General features: G+C 42.3%; 1 protein-coding gene across 2 annotated transcripts in view; it reads left to right on the top strand.

The window, feature by feature from the left end:
* Positions 1–21,384, top strand: part of OSGEP (O-sialoglycoprotein endopeptidase) — a 22,063-nt gene extending 679 nt beyond the window's left edge. The window contains exons 2-12 of one of the 2 annotated variants that reach the window (XM_026687408.2): positions 123–243; positions 683–802; positions 2,253–2,428; positions 3,370–3,465; positions 4,807–4,856; positions 15,061–15,139; positions 16,652–16,717; positions 17,588–17,678; positions 18,820–18,895; positions 20,290–20,388; positions 21,189–21,384. In XM_026687408.2, coding sequence (XP_026543193.1) covers positions 129–243; positions 683–802; positions 2,253–2,428; positions 3,370–3,465; positions 4,807–4,856; positions 15,061–15,139; positions 16,652–16,717; positions 17,588–17,678; positions 18,820–18,895; positions 20,290–20,388; positions 21,189–21,228 — 1,008 coding nt within the window. In that variant the 5' untranslated portion in view covers positions 123–128 and the 3' untranslated portion in view covers positions 21,229–21,384. Of the gene's footprint in view, positions 1–122; positions 244–682; positions 803–2,252; positions 2,429–3,369; positions 3,466–4,806; positions 4,857–15,060; positions 15,140–16,651; positions 16,718–17,587; positions 17,679–18,819; positions 18,896–20,289; positions 20,389–20,480; positions 20,760–21,188 lie in introns of those variants that run through there. The other variant, XM_087948217.1, reaches the window with a different exon arrangement.

Genomic DNA, 21,384 nt, shown 5'->3' with positions numbered 1-21,384 from the left:
TCTCCTTGTTTAGATAAGTTGCTACCCGTTCTGTGGATAAATCAGCTGGATCCGGGATCCGCTGCAGATTCCGAGGTTTCTGTTGGAAGAAACCAAATTTCACTCTCTTTTGGGTGTTCCAGGGAGAGATGCCCGTAGTGATCGGCTTTGAGGGCAGCGCCAACAAGATCGGAATTGGGATTGTAAAGGATGGGGAAGTGCTGAGCAATCCACGAAGGACCTATGTAACCCCTCCGGGACAAGGTAGGTATTTTGTGTTATTTATTTTATTTTTATTTATTTTAGTTTGTCAAGCATGTATGAGAAAACAAGTATAAGTATGAACATAACATATAAACATATAAGTGTAAACAGGTATAAGCATATACATAATAAATGAGTACAAAGTAGGAAAGTAGAACAGGGACAGTATTACTATTATATTTCCCATGAATGCTCTTCAGAACCCAGCTAGGTGCTTTCTAGTAGCACTTCAACTCCCAGAATTCCTAGCCAGGGTGTGTGCTAGGAAGGGATCCTGGGAGTTGAAGTCATTGGAGGACACCAGCCTACAAGGCCTATAAGAGAATTGCTTGCTAAAAGAATTCAGCATTTTTCCTAGATTTAAAGAGGTGGGAGAGCAGATTAATTAATGGGTTCCCATGGTGACATGACTTTTCCCCATTTTTGGTCCCACTCTTAGGTTTCCTTCCAGGTGACACAGCACGCCACCACCGTTCTTGCATCCTTACTGTGTTGCGTGAGGCCCTGGAAGAGGCTGGGTTGAAACCTGAGGACATTGACGCAGTGGCTTTCACCAAAGGTGAACCTCTTTTCTTAAAGGGACAGAGACACATGGATTCTTTAAGGCAGGGAGGGTATGCAACCTTGGAGACTTTGTGGACTTCAACTCCCAAAATTACTCAGCCAGCATGGGAGTTGAAGTCCATAAGTCTTATAGTCACCACAGTTGGAGACCCATGCTTTAAGGCAGGGGTTGCCAACATTTTGGACCTCAGGCACCACCAAACTCATAATTTTAAATCCCACTAATATGAATTTCGACTGACGGTGGCTTGCTGACGTTGGTGGGAAAGTTGGTCCCATATTCCAGAGCTGCAGTAGTCACAGGACTGGTCATCCCGGAGCAGCTGCTGCTCCACCCGGGTGCACCAGCCTGCCATGGACTGAAGAAGCTAATCCAGGATGACCAAAGGGTCAGTCCTGTGACTACTGCAGCTCGGGAATATGGGACCGACTTTCCCACTAACATCAGCAAGCCACCCTGGGGCAGATTTCCCTCCGCCGCTGTTGGCCTTACCTTCCAGTTCCAGCTCGGGTGGCTCTACTCAAAGTAAGGTTTGCGCTTGGTCGAAGGATGGGGGCCAGCGGGTGGGCGGGCCATGTGGGCAGCGCAGCCTTGTGTTCCCGTGCAGCCTGGATTAATTGCTTGGGGCGGGAGTGCTTTGGGGGGGACATTTCTCTGAGAACCACCAAAATTTTCTCATGGCCCACCAGTGGTCCCCGGCCCACTGGTTGGCGACCACTGCTTTAATTAATTTGATTAAGTGTCCTTGAAGAACCTATAGCTATACTTCATCTTCTGGTAACCTTCTTGTTGGCCACGCTGGCTGGACTTGTAAAGAACTGTATATTTCAGCAACATCTGAAGAACCTCTAAAGGACCACCAAGTTCTCTACTCCTAGACAATCTTCTTAATCCAGGCATGTTTTAAATGTCCCAGATTGGTAGAATAAAATCAGTGAATGGTCTATAATTCAGGTAGTCCTCTCCTTACAACAGTTCATTCAGTGACTGTTCAAAGTTATAACAGCACTGTGTACAAAAGTGACTTATGGCCTTTTTTCACACTTATGACCGTTTCAGCAACTGCATAGTCACGTGATTTACATTTGTATGCTTGACAGTTGGTTTATATCTTTGACGATTACAGTGTCCAGGGTTCATGTGATTCATCTTTTGACCTTCTGACAAGCAAAGTCAATGGGGAAGCCATTTAATAATGGTGTTACTAATTTAACAACTGCAGTGATTCACTTAGCAAGTGTGGCAAAAAAGGTCATAAAATAGGGCAAAAACTTGACAAATTTCTCACTTAGCAACATAAATTTTGGGCTCAATTGTGGTCGTAGGTCGAAGAGTAACTGTAGTCTGTAAGGCCTACCAAAACAATTAAATGAATGCAAAATAAAATTTGAGAGCTGTATGTCAATGCTACATTGGACTTAATACATATTTTCCCATCTTTCAGGTCCAGGAATGGGTGCTCCCCTAGTGACTGTGGCTGTTGTGGCCAGGACAGTGGCCCAGTTGTGGAGGAAGCCGCTTCTTGGAGTGAATCATTGTGTCGGACACATTGAGATGGGGCGGCTTGTGACTGGTGCGAAGAACCCAACAGTGTTGTACGTCAGCGGTGGAAACACTCAGGTACTGAGGAAGAAAAGAGATTTGTGGATTTGCATATTGTGCTAAACCATGATTTAATGTAAACCATCATATCCCAAGTTCATGCCTATCACTTTATCCAAAAATCATGATTTACAGAGCAGCAGTTGAGTTCATGACCCATCAAAATAAAAACCAGGAGACCATATCATAGCTTAGTAGGAAGTATCGTCTCAGCTTCAAACTCAATTCACACTCAGCTGAATAATCTATAGTTGATTTGTAGTGGCCCATTTACAATAGTTATCAGAAACAAAGCAACCCATGTTATAGTTTAGTGCAAATAAGCACTTCTGAGCAGGCAGCATCATTAAATTCCTTAGTGCTGAAGTCCAATACTGTCAAAGAACTTGGTGTGAGAAGACAATAGTGATATTGAAATCATGGGAGACATGTAGATGGCTTTTGTCCAGTCAATAACATCTGGCCAGAACCATCATTATTTTCCAGAACTCATCAGTAAAGCAGAGAGTCCAAGTTGGACTTCCTTCATAGTCATCTTTGTCTTCTGGAACTCCATTCCCCTTGAAGTCCAAATAGATTTGAGATTGTCTTTTCAGAAAGCCTTAAAAGACCTAGCTTTTCCAGCAGGCCCTGGGGATAAGGTGGCTTAGGACTCCACTTGTTGATTGACATTTTATAGTGCACAATACATTTTGTGGATTCCCCAGGCCTCACCAAACATGTTGCTATTTTGTTCAGTTTCTCTTGCCTTGTTATTGTTTTGAACCTAATGATTTCCATCTAAGAAGGTAGGAAAAAGAACTTTGGCTGGCCTATCTGGATCTCGGGAATATTGAATTTATTATTACCGTATTATTACCTTTATTGTCAGAGTACAATATGCATACAATGAGATTGGCTGAGCCTTAACTTCGTAAGTTAAGGGGGTTTATAACTGCCTGCCTCTTCCTCCCATCCAGGTCATTGCCTACTCTGAACATCGCTATCGTATTTTTGGGGAAACTATAGATATCGCTGTAGGAAACTGCCTGGACCGTTTTGCTCGAGTGTTGAAGGTAAAAACAGCTGAACATAGATGAGAATGCAAGTTGGCTTCATTAAATCATATGTAAATGTTATGGGGCTTCTTTCTGAGTGTTCACATTTGGAAGAGTTCAGTAGGAATGTGTGGTGCGTTAGAGGCCCTTTGAGGCTCAGAAAAAAACTATATGGTCTACTTCCCCCCCCCCACTGATTATTTCATGAAGATACAGATGAACTTGGAGAAGGAACATAACCTGATACATGTCTATGGAGATTCTCAGTCATCCAGATCATGGTTGTCCCAAAGGTGCTTTTTTCAGGAGGCAACTGGACTTTCTTGTTTTTTTCTTTGAAGACGTTTCTCTTCTCATCCAAGAAGCTTCCTCTGCTCTGATAGGATAGTGGGGGATGGAAAGATTTCTAGGGAAAAAATGCAGAGTACAGAAACCAGGAGCACTATTCAAGTGACCCTGGAGACACAAATAAATTTTCAAGCGTTTCAACAACAAAAAGAATGCAAATGATCAGCTATCTGCAAAGAGCATAAATCCTTCCATTCCCCGCTATCCTGTCAGAGCTGAAGAAGCTTCTTGGATGAGAAGCGAAATGTCTTAAAAGAAAAAATAAGAAAGTCCAGTTGCCTCCTGAAAAAAGGACCTTTGGGACATCTCCAATCCAGATGTGCTGACAAAGATCAGAGGAACTGGATTCTAACACCCAAAGTCTGCCAAGTCGGGTTATTTTAATAATTTTCAGTTTAATAATTAGAAGTTTAGTCTCTGAATATATACAGGAGAATAATTTCATTTATAAGGTGTCAGCCAAAACAGTATTAAAGATACTTCTCGGCTTAAAATATTTGCTTTCTTTTGCTACAGTCATTCTACTTCTGTTTATATCTTTCTCTTATTTTCTCCGATTTTTTTATCTTCTTTTCTGCTGTCTCCAGGTACTGCAATGTCCACTATCCATGGACATTGTTTCTTTCCTATTGATTGTTAAGTCAGGTTATTGACTATTGTCAAGTATTATTATCCATTTAATTGCACCTGACTCTTGGCAATTCTATTAGCCAGGTCTTTCCACATGAGTCACGATGGTGCAGTGGTTAGAGTGCAGTACTGCAGGCTACTTCTGCTGACTGCCAGCCGCTTGTAATTTGGCAGTTCGAATCTCAACAGGCTCAAGATTGACTCAGCCTTCCATCCTTTCTGAGATCGGTAAAATGAGGACCCAAATTGTTGAGGGCAATATGCTGACTTTGTAAACCACATAGAGAGGACTGTGAAGCATTGTAAAGCGGTATATAAGTCTAAATGCTATTGCTATTAGTATTGTGGAAATCTGATTCTTTTATTCACTTCTTGTCTTAGATCTCAAATGATCCCAGTCCAGGCTACAACATCGAACAGATGGCCAAGAAGTAAGTCATAATGGGGAAAACCTTCCTACCATCCTTTTCTCTGTTTTGTTAAATGTATTTAATATGTACCAGATGGGGTCCCATCTCCTCGGTCTGGACCAAAATTAAATAATGTTGACAAATACATAAAATCTTCAGGAAGGATCTCAAAAGGTCATAGCAAAAATTATCAGGATCCATCTCTTCCTTTTTTCCCCATATTTTTTTAAATTTTATATTTACAGTAATTCCATCTTTCATTCACACAGTGTGTCAACTGGGTACATATATCTTGTGTTCACAATTGTAATTAGTACTTTTCTGACCAATATAACAATAATATTTTCTTTATAAGCCGTTATAACTTATATCTATTACTTTTATAACAATCTTAACTTAGTTCTTGTGAGATGTACATAAAATTGAATCAACCGACTATTGATAATCTGATCCATAGGATGCATTATTAGGTAAGATACTGCAGTACCGGACCCCTCACTCCAAATCATGTTTAGGAGAAAAGGAGACACTTTCATTTAGTGAATACAGCTTATATAGGTTTATCAAATCACATGGTTACATAACACTTCCTGTTGACCATATATAGAAGTTATACAACGTTTTCATAAGAAAGTTCCCACCTTCCATGGAAAACTCCCAACATTCTCATTATAGTCAGATTTCCTGTTATTCAAATACCAGAAGATTATAAGAAAACTATTAACGTGATTTATAATGTCAGAACGCCCCAGCACATACCTCTAACATACGCCAAGTACATAGTTTTGCAATCTTGTATAATTTCTAGCAGAAAACACATTGCATAAATGTTCTGAGCTTTAAAAATTCAGACTGTGAACACAAAATGGCTTCAGTTCAGCTCTTTACATTCTCAAGTATAGTAACCAAATTTTCACCTATAACATATCCACCGTTTTTCTTTTGTAACTAATTTACACCTGAAAATTTCCATCAAGCTCTTGCAACATAAGCCTAACTTCCTGCTGACTGTTTTATGTTTTACTTCTTTGTTTATATTCTTAGCATGGGCCGTTGCCATAACAGTCATTAAACAACCAATTGTACACCCATTGTATTAACTGGTATAAATGCATATGCTCCACAAAACATAAACCAACCTCTAGGTAAATACAATACATGTGTCATTCCACCTACGTCTTCAACTTCCATACAATAAAAAAACTCCTTTAGTAGGCAAATAAGTATAAATTGTTTTGACATCTGGACGTTTATACTTAACACAGTCATAAGCTGGAAAAACTGTCAGCTTTTTCTCATTAGTCCATTTTGTTGGCTTCACAGGAAATCCAAACAAAGTATCACCTTTGACAAATTATACAAAATATAAGCATCAGGATGTATTTAAAAAAAAAACTCTGCTATCAAAAAAAAATCTTCCTAACACTGGAACTTCTATAAAACAAGTAGACATGATGTCTGTAACTGTAGTCTCTCCTTTTACGCAAAAAGAAAAACTATTCGATGCGGCTTTGCTCCGCATTAGGAAGGCTTCTCACTGGGTGGTCGAATGCATCAAGAAAGACTCCAGGCAGGTTCTATCTTGGGTGAGCTGCCCCGATCATGAGCTCGGGGAAGCTCTTTTATTAAAAACACATAGTGATACATCATAAGCGGTGAATTCTATCCAATCATTATGTTACATGAGCAGAAATATTAGTGGACACATAGCAGCATCCAATTACAGTTATATATGGTCAGTTTAAAAGGTACAAAGTAGCCAGTCAGCGTTTGCAGTCCAGTTATTAGCCCATGATGACATGTTGATTGATGTTTTTTGTTCCTGGTACGCTTTCAGCCTACGTGAGGCCTTGAGGCCTTGAGGCCTGATATGTACCGAAACTATTGAAGCTGATTTATTACTGCATCTCCTCTGTTTTAGTTTTATAGAGAGAAATTTCTTCTGGATCTTCGTCACTGCCCATGCGAAAATCTGTGCGACCGTACGCATCAGGGTCTTCTGAGGGTATGACCTTGTACAGAGGTTCCTTTTCCCAGAGGGCATTAACCTGTGCAATGGCACGCTTTTCAGCTAATAAGGACAGACTATTGGAGATAGTGCGAATAAAAATTGGCAATACACATGGAAGAATAACACATCCTGCAGCAATCATACCTATGAGAGCTACTATAGCTTGTAATCCTGGTAGTTTTGGGAACCAGGAACTAAAAATATTTTTAAAATCAATACCTTGCCATACTTGATTAGGATTATAGGTTAATTGTCGCATTTCAGTTGTTAATTGTGCTACAACTTTGCCAACTTTATCAATTTGAAGACAACAATTCGTAAGATTGAACCTACCACACACCCCTCCTTCTTTGGCTAGTATGTAATCTAAAGCCAAGCGATTTTGGTAGACAGCTGTGCGTAATTTGTCTGTAGCAGTTGCTAGAGTGTTTAGAGCTTTGTCTATTCGTTGGCCAACTAAATCTAAAACAGCTTGTAAATGAATAATTCTATTAATCATATATATGGGGGTTCTATAACCATAGGACCTGTCTTGGGCCCAAGTAGCCACGTCGTAGGTGCAGACGATTCTTTCTGAGCTCCAGGTATCCCCTGTATATTCTGATTGACAGGGGAAGCCTGCAAAGGCATTATCGGTGTTTCTTTTCCTGCGGGATAATGTATCATACACAGGGATGCCTAGCTCTTGCTTAATGGAGATCGGGAGGAGGAAAAAGGAAGGTCTTATCCACCCCAATACACATGATCCTTGCCAATCTGCTGGAAGGGACGGATAGGCTAGGTTACCACAAATCCAATACATATTATTTGGGGCTGTCCAGTCTTGGGAAGATGTTGTGTCATTGAGATAAGGGAGGAGGGAGGTGTTGAATTTGGCAGGTGTGGTGGTAGCATTGTCAGGTGCTGTCCAGGTCTGGTAGGAGTTATCCCATGTACCTAAGCAAAGGAGGTGTCCTACTGGAGTGGACCCATTTCGGGAAAAGCAGTTTCTACCAATCAAATTGGTGGTAATTGTCCAGATAAGTGGATCTGAAACTGTTCTAGCTGTTATGTTTCCTATAGAAGACATGTGGTTGAACAGTGATGGTGAGGCTTCTAAGGCTTGCCACGGCCACTGTTCTCCTGTGGTGGTTCCCCCGCAGACAAAACAATTGGTTATGGCAAGTTGTTTTGCAATTTTTTCTGCCATATCCATGAACAAGTTTTTTGCAATAACACTGGTATCAGGGGCTTTATCTAATTTCCTCAAATTATTATATACCGACCAACCTAACAATGTTTCCTTACCTTCATATATGATTTCGGTTTTTATGGTAATGTAAGTGTTTGGATCCGATCCTGTGCCATCAATCCCTATACCATAAGTATCCAAGGCAGGGTGTTGTCTGGAGATGGTGATTTCTACCTTATTGTCTGTGGTAGACCCTGATATTCGTTTGAAATGTGACAGATGATTGCAGCCTGAGTACCCTCCCCCAGTATAATCACAAACACAAGACCAACCTGAGCACTCGACGGAACCTCCACAAGGGATCCATTGATTGGGGTTCCCTATGGCTCAGTTAATGGGTGTAGGACACAAATATTTATGGTTGTGGGCGTACGTTGTTTTCCAGTCAACCGACCCGCATGAATGCCCCCCTGGTTTTGAACAAGCAATACAAACATCAAATGGAGAAAGAATATCAGTGGTTAAAGACAGGAAAGGTCCTTGAGCACGGTGGTGTGGTTTAGGTAATAAAGTTTTCCTCCCCCTCAGGATCAGATCTGCCAGAGGCTCTTGGAAGTCCCGCCCATAAGGTAACGTTGAGACGTACAGCCGTCTTGGGATCGTAGCAAATGGTTTTTGAGTTCATCTTACATAGATGGTACATGGTTCCGGTTTTTGGCAAGTTTTTCTGGTAGGAAGGCACTTCTGCGGTTGTTGGGTATGGTAGATGAGAGTTAGTTGAATGAAGCCTGCTTGCGTGGTTTTGGTCAGGCAGGGGGCGCATGGTGGGGCTATTGAGCATACCTTGAGGTAGGACTTTCCACTGAAAGCGGGAGGAGGGAGAGGAGTTGTTTAAGCGAGGTAAAGTGAAAGCAAATAAGGTGCGATCTTGTTCATGCAAGGGGATAGAAAAAAAGCAGTCCTTTAAATCTATGACCATGAGATCAAATTTCTCAGGGATGATGTTGGGATTTGGAAGACCACATTGTAGCGCATCCATTGGTTTTATTATTGTGTTCATGGCTCTTAGATCCTGTAAGAGCCTACATTTTCCTGACTTTTTCTTTATGACAAAAATGGGGGTGTTATATGGGCTGACAGATGGTTCAACATGCCCTTTGACAATTTGGTCCTGGACAAGTGATTGCAGGGCTTCTAGTTTGTCTATTGTGAGGGGCCATTGGTCTACCCAAACAGGTTCTGTGGTTTTTAATTGTAGCCGCAGTGGAGTTCTAGTAAAAGATTCCATTAATCAATAATGAGTTTTGTGTTAAGTTGAGACATAAGATCACGGCCCCACAGGTTAGTATGTAATGGAAGAACCAAGGGTTGGAGGTAGGCAGTGTGAGAAATATCAGAGGAACTCACCGGTAGCCAGTGTTTGCTACAGTGGGCATGCTGAACTCCTCCCGCTCCCCGAACGGCTGGAGCAGTTTCCAAAGGCCAATCGTCCGGCCACTCAGCCGTTCGGATGACACGTCACGCTCCAGTATCTAAGAGACCCGAAAAGACTTTGTTACAGATTGTGAATTGTAACACAGGCCTGGCTTGTTCCACTGTTTGATGGACAGTAAATGCCCAAGCATCAGCTGTTTTAACAGGCACCGGAACAGCGGTTGCTACTAATTCTCCCTTGCTAAATTTTGTGGGAGTATTTCCAATTACCGCCATGGCCACTGAGGAAAAGTCATCGGAATCTCTCAGAAACGGAGATGCAATGATTCCCTTTGCCATGAGGTCCCGGATGGGATAAATTATGAGGGGCGTCATGGCAGGAGGGATTGTTTTCAGGTGTGTGGGAAGAAAGTACACAGTGCCTGGGATGTTGATTTCCATATCTTCGGAGGCAATTAGTTGGAAAGATATGGAGTCAGCCTTTGGAGCGGGGCTAGCTGATCGCCCCTCTTCTAGTTTCCCTGTGGCTGAGGAGTGCTGCTGCGACACTGATTTGCCCAGTGGTACCCTTTCTTGCACCTTGGGCATATTGTTTTAGGCTTGGTGTTGTTTTGTGTATTGTCCCTGGCTCTACATTGTGCTTTAAAGTGGCCTGGCTTCCCACAATTGAAACAGTTGCCGGCTGGCCTGTTTTGAGAATTCGCTTGCTGCAAGGCCATGGCCAGATGCTCCATATTGTAGGAGACAGTTCCCACGATTCTGCAAGCCTTTAGATAGTCCGAGAGGGAAGGCCCCCCTCGGGCAGATAGAGGCTGCAGAATCCTCTTGCAATCCTCATTTGCATTTTCAACAGCCAGTTTCAACAGAAGCTCCTTACGGGCTTCTTCATTTGAGATTTGCCTATGAATGGCCTTCTGAAGTCCCTCTATGAACTCAGCATAAGGCTGATGTGAGCCTTGAGTGATTTTTGAAAAGGATCCTACGATGCCAGGGGTAGGATCATCGACTTTGTCAAGGGCTTTGACCGCTATGTTACTGATAGTGGCAAGGGTACGTTGTGGGAGAGTCGCCTGAGCTGATAAGTCCGTAAATCGGCCCATACCGAAGATTTGATCTGCTCTCGCGGCTGCGCCACGATCGCGGACAAATCTCTCAGCTTCGGCGCGAAAGTCTGACTCCCAAACAACATACTGCGGTCCCGTCAGTACCATACGGAAAAGATCTTTCCAATCTTGGGGTAACATGAAAAAGGAGGTGCTGATGGTGTTAATGAAGCTTCTGACATATGGTGCCTGGATGCCGTACATGGCCACGGCTTGTTTTAAATCTCTGATTAATTTCATGGGTAAAGGTTCAAGTCTAGGCACCATATTTCCGGCTCCATCCCCTATATATTCAACGGGACAAAGAGAGAGCTCTTCCAGGGTAAGAGAGCCCTCCTTGCGTCCCTGTGCCATGGCTTGTTCGATCGCTCCCATGGGTGTTTGATCCTCCACTGGATTTGATTTAGGAGGACTTATGGGTTCAGGAGCAGTGGGGGAGGAAGCTTCTAACGGGAGAGCGTCCTTTGTTTTGGTTTCGGCTGTATAAGGAGGAGGACCCTCCTTAGGGGAGGGGGCTTTGGTCAGTGCTAAACCATGGATTTTTAAACATTCCATGACTATTCTCCATGTCAGAATCTTTGGCGGAGCTCTGGGATTATTATGAAAATAGTCACCCAATAGTTGCCATGTGGAGACTTTCAAGGACCCTTTCTCCGGATAAGCCGGGCATTGTGTGTAAATATAAGTCAAAATCCTTCTTAGTTGGAACCGGGAGCGTTTTGCCCTGATTCCTAAGAATAAGAATTGAGCTCTTCGTTAATTCTCCTAATTCCTGCAAATGTGCTATCTGCGCTTTGGAGAACTTTCCGCCCATACTCACCTGAAGGGAGGATGTCTTCTTTAAGGAAGATTCCTGGGGAGGGATCCGTGACACGAAACGGCATCCCTGGGTTGCAACTGGCTCGTCCGGCCGGGTGAGATAAGCAGTCGAAGACAGATGCACCCGTTTCTTTTAACGGATCACGTCGGGGTCACCAGATGCGGCTTTGCTCCGCATTAGGAAGGCTTCTCACTGGGTGGTCGAATGCATCAAAAAAGACACCAGGCAGGTTCTATCTTGGGTGAGTTGCCCCGATCACGAGCTCGGGGAAGCTCTTTTATTAAAAACACATAGTGATACGTCATAAGCGGTGAATTCTATCCAATCATTATGTTACATGAGCAGAAATATTAGTGGACATATAGTAGCACCCAATTACAGTTACATGGTCAGTTTAAAAGGTACAAAGTAGCAAATCAGCGCCTGCAGTCCAGTTATTAGCCCATGATGACGTGTTGTTGATTGATGTTCTTTGTTCCTGGTACACGCTTTCAGCCTACGTGAGGCCTTGAGGCCTTGAGGCCTGGTATGTACCGAAACTATTGAAGCTGATTTATTACTGCAATTCAAAGCTACTCTCGTTTATTCCAGAAAAACATTTTCACTCTTCGCATTAGGCTCTTGTCCTTCAGTATCTTACACTTCTATGTAAAACCCTTGATGCTTCAAGACATCCAATTGTACATCTACCTTTCCAGTAAATGGACATTTTACACAAGCTAAACTGTGACACAAAAACATCAACTTCATTAGAGTACTTCTTAATTCAATGTATGGCATAAACAATCCCTTCTCCAAAGCTCTAAATCTCATATAGGAAGGAGAATAATTGCCATACATGTCAAAACAACAATCATATTGTTGTTCCATCCTCTTAGACAAGTCCTTATGTCATATGTGCGGTTACATGTTGGGTATTTTCTCAAATACAAACTATCATCTAAGGTAGATCTTATACAGTTTCCAGAAAATGGAATCAGCCATAGGTTTCATCAATGTCAATGATATCTCCCCTTCATATTCTGTAATGTTGGGTTCAGTTTGGAAACATAACCATTGCCACGTTAGTGGATAACCAGGCAATACCTCAGAAGCAATCATTCCTACCCCACATAAGGCAATAATCACTATCCACATCATATTACCAAATGGACTAGGCCCCCACCCACCTTAACCTATGTAGTTTTACACTTCAAAACTTACAACTGGTCTTTGGGGACTTACATCCACTTCTTTATCTTCTTCCGCACTCAGAGGACACAATACCTGTGTACAACAATATTGTTTCCTGTCTTAAAATAATCAACAATACAAGGAAAAACTGTATTGCACTCAACCAAATAATCAGTAATACATCCCAAAGTTCCACAAACCTAAGCTAAACTAGACATGTAATTATCTATCTCCACTATCTAAAAGAAATAGAAAATAAAAAGTCTGGTCCTTTCGAAGCTCGCTTCCACTGGAAACAGGAACCAGATCCACAAGTTCCTTCACACACAAATGACAACCTCACTCACATGTCTGCCCAGCTGACTCAGTAGTCAATAGTACTTGTAATGATCCTTCCCAGACAGGCCTCAGCTTCCCCAAAGCTCTCCACTGCTTTATCAGGACCCAGTCTCCATTCTTAAAATCATGCGCTTGGAAATCATATATATTCATCTACTCAATTTTAATTTGTTTTATTTTCCAACCATTGATAAAAAGATCCCATACCATATAGTATTCAGTTTCTTCTATTTTCTTTAATTGCTAATGTTAATCTATTCATCTCTGCACATTCAAATATTTTCTCAATTACTTTTCCCTCTGCCGGTATTTTCACTTTTCCAATTCTGAGCAAATACAATCCTAGCTGCTGTTAATACAGGAATAATTAAATATATTTCTTCTTTGCTGTAACTTTCAGGTACCATCCCTAGTAAAAATAATTCAGGTTTCGAATCTGTAAGTTACCTTATCATTTTTTCCAACAATGTGTGTACTTTTGTCCAATATCTTTTAGCTTCTACGCATATCCACCACATATGGTAATATGTTCCAATCCACCTCTTTTCCATGTGTGTATTTAGTAGATTATGTTGATGTTATCCATTTAATCACGCCTGACTCTTGGTAATTCTATGGGCCAGGTCTTTCCACATCTTCCAGTCTTCCACTATTTCTCTGAGTTGTTTTATGTTCACTCCACACAAGCAAAGTGCCAGCAAAGGAGGGGAAAAAAACTCCAGAGAAGTTCCTGAGACAGGAAGTCTAGTCCTGCCAAGAATGTAATAAGGGTTAACGGAGAAGCAGTTTCTGTAAGCAACACCAGAATGTTTCCTTCCTGCCTTCCTTACAGGATTAGGCCAGTAATTTCTTCTTTCAACCAGTTCTCTGAACTGCTTAGAATGTTAACAACCGGTTCTAGCGAATAGGTGCGAACTGGTAGAATCCCACCCCTGGCTCTGATGCTAAGGAGTTCTACTCCCCTTCCCCACCTGAAAAGAATCTGTTCCAAATGTAAAACACAAGCAGAGGAGAGGAGTTTCAGTTTTAGTTTCACAGCACAAAGCAGCTTTGTACAGAACAGTTGACCTAAGCCAGCGGTGGCTAACCTTTTTGGGCTCCATGTGTGCGCTCGCGTGGCAGTGCCCAGAAGGTAATGCATGCGGCCCCTCATGGCCCCTGCACATGCGCACGTGACCCCCTTGTGCGCCATGCCTGTGCACGCGTGCACGTGTCCTGTGCACCCCCACGCATGTGTGCCAGATACCCAACAATCAGCTGGCGGGCGGACAGCGTGCATGAATGTGCAATGGGCCTCTTCCAGGTGACCTCTTTCGTGCTGGCAGAAGTGGCTCTGTGTGACACTTCCGGCACATGTGCCATAGGTTTGCCATCACAGACCTAAGCCATGCCCAGGCTCCTTGCTGTCTCCTTCTTGCCCACCACAGCAAATACTGTTTCAGTTTCCAAACAGCCCTCAGCTCTCACACACACTGACAGGACGCTAGCCAGTTGAATACCGATGGATGCTGGTAGGCAAAGGCAGAATTTTTCCCCCCCTTATTTTCTTCCCCCAAAACTAAGCCCGACCACATAGTTTCGTAGCAAAGCACCGGTATCAAGCTAGTATTTTACTAAGTCAAGCAAAAGTTACTGGTTGCAGTTCCTTGTTCTGCTATATGCTACAAAGATAAGCATGCAGACTGGTGGCATTTAAAGAGTAGGTGCTGGTCTTTCTTTCATCTTTTGAAATATAGAAGCTCGGTGCATTGCTCTGTTTCTTGTTTTTCGCGACGTGAGGACTGTTTTGATTCTCCACTGCTCTCTTCCTCATCCTTAGCCATTTTAAGTTCTCTGGAGTTCATAGTGACTGAGGAATTCTGGGAATTGAAATCCACATGGCTTGAAGTTTGCAAAGGTTGAGAAACTATCAGTGGTGGGATTCAATTTTTTTTCTACCGATTCTGTGGGTGTGGCTTGGTGGGCGTGGCAGGGGAAGGATACTGTAAAATCTCCAATCAGAAGTGGTATTTGCAGGTTCTCCAAACTACTCAAAACTTCCACTTCCGGTACTCCAGAATGGGTCAGAACCTGCTGAATACCACCTCTGGAAACAATGCTCTGGAGACACCATATCTTAGATTATAGCTCCATACAGGAGAAGAAGATTCAGTGCTTCCTCTTTTCCTCTACAGGGGTCAAAAGTTGATCGAGCTTCCCTATACAGTGAAAGGCATGGACGTGTCCTTCTCTGGGATTCTGTCCCACATAGAGGTACGTAGGATTCAAATCCCACAAAGCAGCAGTTGTAAATTGAGAGGGGGAAATTTTTCTTTTTTTAAACGCTGCCTTTAAGAACACAACAAAGTCAACTCCCGGCCCATTCAGTTGTGTCTCAGAATTGCTAAGGAGGATACAACACAGAATTGCTAAGTAGGAAATGATAAGTTGTTCAGACAAAGATGAAAACCGTATCCTGGAAGAAAGCACATGTCCCTCTTTTGCCATGCATGCCCATGTCTTTGCTAGGAGCTGCGTTCAACCGGAAAGAGCTTTAAATGTTGGTTTGTTCATTTTCCACGGCTACCTGTTATGGTTCTTTTATTTATTTGCCCGTTGTGGTGTTTTTCAGGGGCTGATATCATATTACCTCCAACTTGTGGGCTTGAAAGGGGAATGTGATTGTCAAATGCAGGAATAGGATTCAGCCCACCTTGCATGCTTAGCGTGCAAAATAATTAATTCTTCTTCCTTCTATAGTTTTCATCAGTTACAGTGAGCTGCTTAAAATTACCATCTGAGATAGGCGGCCATATCAGCTCTTTAAACAAAATAAATGTTATTGCTTATAAATCAATGGATTAACCTGTAACTAATATGCTACTTAGGCCCTTAAAAACAAATAACCTTCATTCGGTATCATTTTCAAGACCCCCAAATTATTCTAAGAGCCATGGTGGCACAGTGGTTAGAAAACAGTATTGCAAGTTAACTCTACTGACTGCAAAGAGTTCGATCCTGACCGGATCAAGGTTGACTCAACCATCCATCCTTCTGAGGTCAGTAAAACGAGGACCCAGATCATTTGGGGGGCAATATGCTGACTCTGTAAACCACTTAGAGAGGGCTGTGAAACACTATGAATTGGTATATAAGTTTTAAGTGCTATTGCTAATGCTATTTCCTCAGTTCTGACTCCAAAAAAGATATCCCTTATATACAATTCTTATTTTGAAAAGAGGGACATTTGCTTATTTTGTTAGCAAAATGCTAGTAAATTATATTTTGTCAGAAATGTTAATATTACTAGAAGAAAACCTCCAGACGGCAGCATGTTAATGTCATCATTACAGGTGGTCCTTGTTTAGTGACTGACTTGTTTAGTGGCCATCCACAATACAATGATGAAAAAGTAGCTTTATGACCAATCCTCACTTTTAGGATCTTCTCAGGTCCACAAAGCAAAATCGGAAATAAGATTACTTCATCTGGAGTTTTACTTAGTGTCCACTTAATAGCCAAGTTGATGGTCCCAGTCATGGTTGAAGGTCTATGGAGATTCTCAGTCATCCAGGTCATGGTTGTCCCAAAGGTGTTTCTTTTGAGAGGCAACCAGATTTTCTGGAGTTTCTCTGAAGAAGCTTCTTGGATAAGAAGTAAAACATCTTCAAAGAAAAAACAGAAAGTCCAGTTGCCTATTGAAAAAAGCACCTTTGGGCCAATCATGGTTACTAAATGAGCATTCTCTGTAATAAGATACCAAAGATTGATGCTGTTCTCTTGCAGGACGTGGCTCACAGAATGCTGTCTGCAGGAGAATGCACTCCAGAGGACCTCTGCTTCTCTCTACAGGTAAGGAATTAATTCAGATCTGGACCAAAGATTTTGTAGAGCAGGGCTCTCCAACTTTGGCAACTTTTAAGTCTTGTGGACTTCAACTCCCAGAATTCACCAGCCAGCATGCACGCACTGTATCCCTTAGTGACAGCAGTGTTGGTTGCTGTCATAACCCCAGGACCAAGTAGAGGGAGGACAGAAGGAAAAGCCACCACCAAGGTAATGATTAGATAAGAGGGGATTGAGCCAGGGCCAAGAAAGTAACTTGAGAAAACAGCTCACGCAAGCCCTTCCTTATTTCATACAAAATAAGGTGGAAAAAGTCCTTCTGTTATTCGTTGTTACACTAAAAGTAGTAGTGCTCTACAAGGCATTCGTTTCTTAGTCTGGTCCAGAGGTAGCATTCAGCAGGTTCTGACCAGTTCTGGAGAACTGGTAACGGAAATTTTGAGTAGTTCAGAATACCACCTGTGACTGGCCCCATCCCCATCTATTTTCTGCCTCCCGAATCCCTGATTGGCTGAGTCATTTTTTGTTGCCCTGCACAAGAGAACGGATCTGGAAAGCAGGTTAGTGGGGTGTGAAGGGAATGGGGATTTTACAGTCTCCTTCCACTGCATGCCTACCAAGCCATGCCCACAGAACCAGTAGTAAAAAAAATTTGAATCCCACCACTGGTCCAGTCTACCTTTTAGGACGGACATATTGAGCCCCAGGATAGGAGGAAGGGGCCCGTAGGTTTCTAGAAAAGATCTACTACTTTGACCTCAGAATGTAAAGTTTTATTTATATTGCATGCGTAAATAGAGGGGGATGGGCCACCCATAGCTGAAAACTGAACAAAAAGCTTCTGAACTGATCCCATAATTTCTTCTTCTTCACCAGGAAACCCTCTTTGCAATGCTGGTGGAGATAACCGAAAGAGCTATGGCACACACTAGCTCCAGCGAGGCATTAATTGTAGGCGGCGTTGGCTGTAGGTGATTTGGTTGGATCCTGGGGAGGACTATTGTCCATGGAGGCTAGATGGGGAAGTTGAGAAATACATAATCCTCAACTTATAACCATTTGTTTAAGGACCATTAGAAGTTTCAATAGCACTGAAAAAGATGAAGTCAAGTTTCCAAGTGATGAAATCCATTTAAAAGGAAAAGAACAAAGTCCATCTTCCAATTTCTTTTATTTAGGAAAGCATCAAATTGGCAAAGTCTGTTGTAATTCCGGATTTGACACAACTCAGAATTACACCACATAATACTGGAAGTTAGAAACAGCCCCCAAAAGTCACATTCTCCAATAGAATTAAATCACCGTTGTCTGGTGTCATAAATCTCCATCTCAAGGCCTCAGCAGGGACAGCTTGTGCTCCCACGGGAAGAAGAACCACCTAGCCTAAACAACTCTCTCAATGTTCACTCCTCCCACCTTAGGAATGTGGCAAGCCCGAAACCTTTCCCCCCATAACCAGCAAAGAGAAAGAAAGAAAAGGAATATATCGTAAGGCTAAATAAAATGGCTACGCATATATCAATTTCGGGCTTGACAGGTGGTTTATGACCATTTTTCACATGGCCGTTGCAACATCCCCATGGTCATGTGATCAAAATTTAAAGCTTGGCAACCAGCTTATATCTCTGACAGTTGCAGTGTCCACAATATTAAAACAATCAAGATGGAGAAAGCTTATGAAAACTTATGAAAGACAGTTGCAGGAACTGGGTATGTCTAGTCTAGTGAAAAGGAAGGACTAGGGGTAATATGATAGCAGCTCTCCAACATTTAAGGGCCTGTCACTAAGAAGGGAGGGGGGTCTGCCTATTCTCCAAAGCACCTGAAGGCAGAACAGAACAAAATAACAAAGAGTTGGAAGGGACCTTGTAGATCATCTAGTCCAACCCCCCACCCAAGCAGGAGACCTTACACCGTGTCTGACAGACAGCAGTCCAGTCTCTTCTTGAAAGCTTCCAGGGATGAAGCTCCCACTACTTCTGAAGGACACAAAGCAACCAATATTAAAATAGTTCATGAGGGAGAAACATTGGTCTACTATATGTGGTGCTTGTTGCCTTTCAACTAGTGTTTTTTTTCCACCAATCGGACTGCCCCTTTCTTTGCAGGTAACGAGCGACTCCAAGAGATGATGGGGATCATGTGCAAGGAGAGAGGAGCCCGGCTCTTTGCAACGGATGAAAGGTGAGAACTCATCCACCCTCCATCTTCTTCCAAAGATCCTCCTAGGCTTAGCTTCCAGGCCTCTGTTAGGGGGTGGGTGCATCTGTTAGGCGGCGAGTCCACCATTTGCTTTGGAGACCGAATGGTGTTTATTAGCAAAAGCAGCTGGACAACTTTATAAAGCCTTTAGTAAGACCACACTTAGAATACTGCCTCCAGTTTTAGCCACCCTGTTATAAAAAGATGTTGAGACTCTGGAAAGAAAGCAGAAAAGAGCAACAAAGATAATTAGGGGGCTGTTAACTAAAATATACGACAGTGAGAACAACCAACCAATGGAACAGCTTTCCTTCGGAAGTTGTAGGAGCTTCATCCCTTAAGACTTTCAAGAAGAGAAATGTCAGAAATGGTGTAGAGTCTCCTGCTTGGGCAAGGGGTTGGATTAGATGACCTACAAGGTCCCTTCCAACTCTGTTAATCTAATATGAAGAATGGTTGCAGGAATTGGGCATGGCTAGTCTAGTGAAAAGAAGGACTAGGGGTGACATAATAGCATCCAATATCTAAGGAGCTGACACAAAGAAGAGGGGTCAACCTATTTTCCAAAGCACCAAAAGGTAGGACCATGGATGGAAACTAATCAAGGAGAGATACAGACTAGAGCTAAGGAGAAATTTCTTGAGAGTTAGAAACAATTTGTTTATTTATTTAACATATGGCAAATACATGGATTTTTAGTGGTTCAAATGTTAATGTCCAGTCCACTCACCCATTCAAGGACAGGGTGGTCTATGTTGAAAAAAACCAGATACTGGGCTGGTGTAAGCTCTTGATGAATATGAGGACACAGTGAGATGGATATTTTGTCTAGGAACACCATAGTCACACTGAGGGGTAGAGACAAGATCTCACTTCAAGTCCTGGCAGACACCATGTTGGATAACGGATCCTGTCCAGAGTTGACCAATGCTGCGAGGAAGGTCAATTTGTGTGGGGTCATCTACACAGAACAATAAACCAGTGAGACAACTGGCCTCCAGAAATCATGGGTACTCCCATCACGGGAGGCTTTTAAGAAAAGATTGGACAGCCATTATTCTGGAATGGTACACAATCTCCCGCTTGAGAATGGGGTTGGATTGGAAGACCTCCAAGGTCCCAATTCTGTTATAACCTGCAGGATCTAAGGAGCCTAACAAAACCAGGGCTGACTTCCTGTTGCTTGAATCCACTTAATTTTCCCGAGTCTCTCCTAGACTCAACTAAGCTGCAAGTAGCAAATTTGGGAAGTGATACAATGACACCTTGCTGTTGTGGAGCTTCCTTGAGTTTGCAAGAGAACAAGAGAGAGCCTGCGCTAAGAAAGGCTGTTCTTTTTTTAATTCTCTGATTCCTCATGACCATTTTGTACCCAGGTTCTGCATTGACAATGGTGCCATGATCGCACAAGCTGGTTGGGAAATGTTCCGGTCTGGCCAAATCACAGCACTTGAAGATTCGTGGATTACACAAAGGTGATTGACCTTGTTTGCAATAGAGGGGGAAAGAATTGTGAACTTAAGGAGAAAGGGGACACATAAGTACTGAGGCATTTTAATTTATTTAGTTTCTTGCGAAATCAGAAACCTTTGAAGCTGTGGCTTTACTTGGTCTTTGTAACTCCATCTTTTTAAAACTTCCTGCAAATACAGGTAATCTTTGAGTTATGTTGACAATTGAACCTAGAATTTATGTTGCTAAGTGAGAAATTTGTTAAATGAGTTCTGTCCCATTTTATGAACTTTTCTTGCCACATCTGTTAAGTAAATCACTGCAGTTGGTGAATTAGTAACATGGTGGTTAAATGAATTCTCCATTGACTTTGCTTGTGAGAGGTTGCAAAACAGGATGATGTGATCCAGGGACTTTGCAACCGTCATAAATATGAACCAATTGTCGAACATCCGAATGTAAATTATATGAACATAGGGATATTGCAATGGTCGTAAGTGTGAAAAATGGTCATGTCATTTTTTTCAGTGCCATAACTTCAGTCACTAAATGAACTGTTATAAGTCGAGAACAACCTGTACAGATTCAGAAAATGCAATTAAACAAATACCCCCCTACATTTTTGCAATTAACAGCTTAGGGAGCCCAGATTTGGTGGCAAATCGGCCTGACTATGGATGTAGCTTTGTACCCCTTCCCACCCCGTCCATTTTTAAAGGCCTCTTAAAGCTACATTTGGTATGTATTTATTCTGAGGTAAATTGCAGCCTCAGAGGAATGGATACCCACTCAAATGTTAGTTGTGTGCTTTCATTCTTTCCAGGTATCGTACAGACGAAGTGGAGGTAACATGGCGAGATTAAGGGTTTCTTTTTGCCTGAAAACATTCCTCAGTTTGGAAGCCGTGAAGTGAAAGTAGCTGGAAGGCTCAAGAGATACACATTTGTAAAAAAAACCAAAAAAAAAAACACCCAGAGACAATCACTTTGTCGGCTTAAAATAAATGATTTGATTTTGTA

Source organism: Notechis scutatus, chromosome Z, assembly GCF_049901735.1.
Source record: "Notechis scutatus isolate UNSWTSFEM ecotype Mainland chromosome Z, rNotScu1.2, whole genome shotgun sequence".
Taxonomy (NCBI): Eukaryota; Metazoa; Chordata; class Lepidosauria; order Squamata; family Elapidae; genus Notechis; species Notechis scutatus.
The sequence above is the reverse complement of the archived record's forward strand: the minus strand, read 5'-3'. Positions and strand labels throughout refer to the sequence as shown.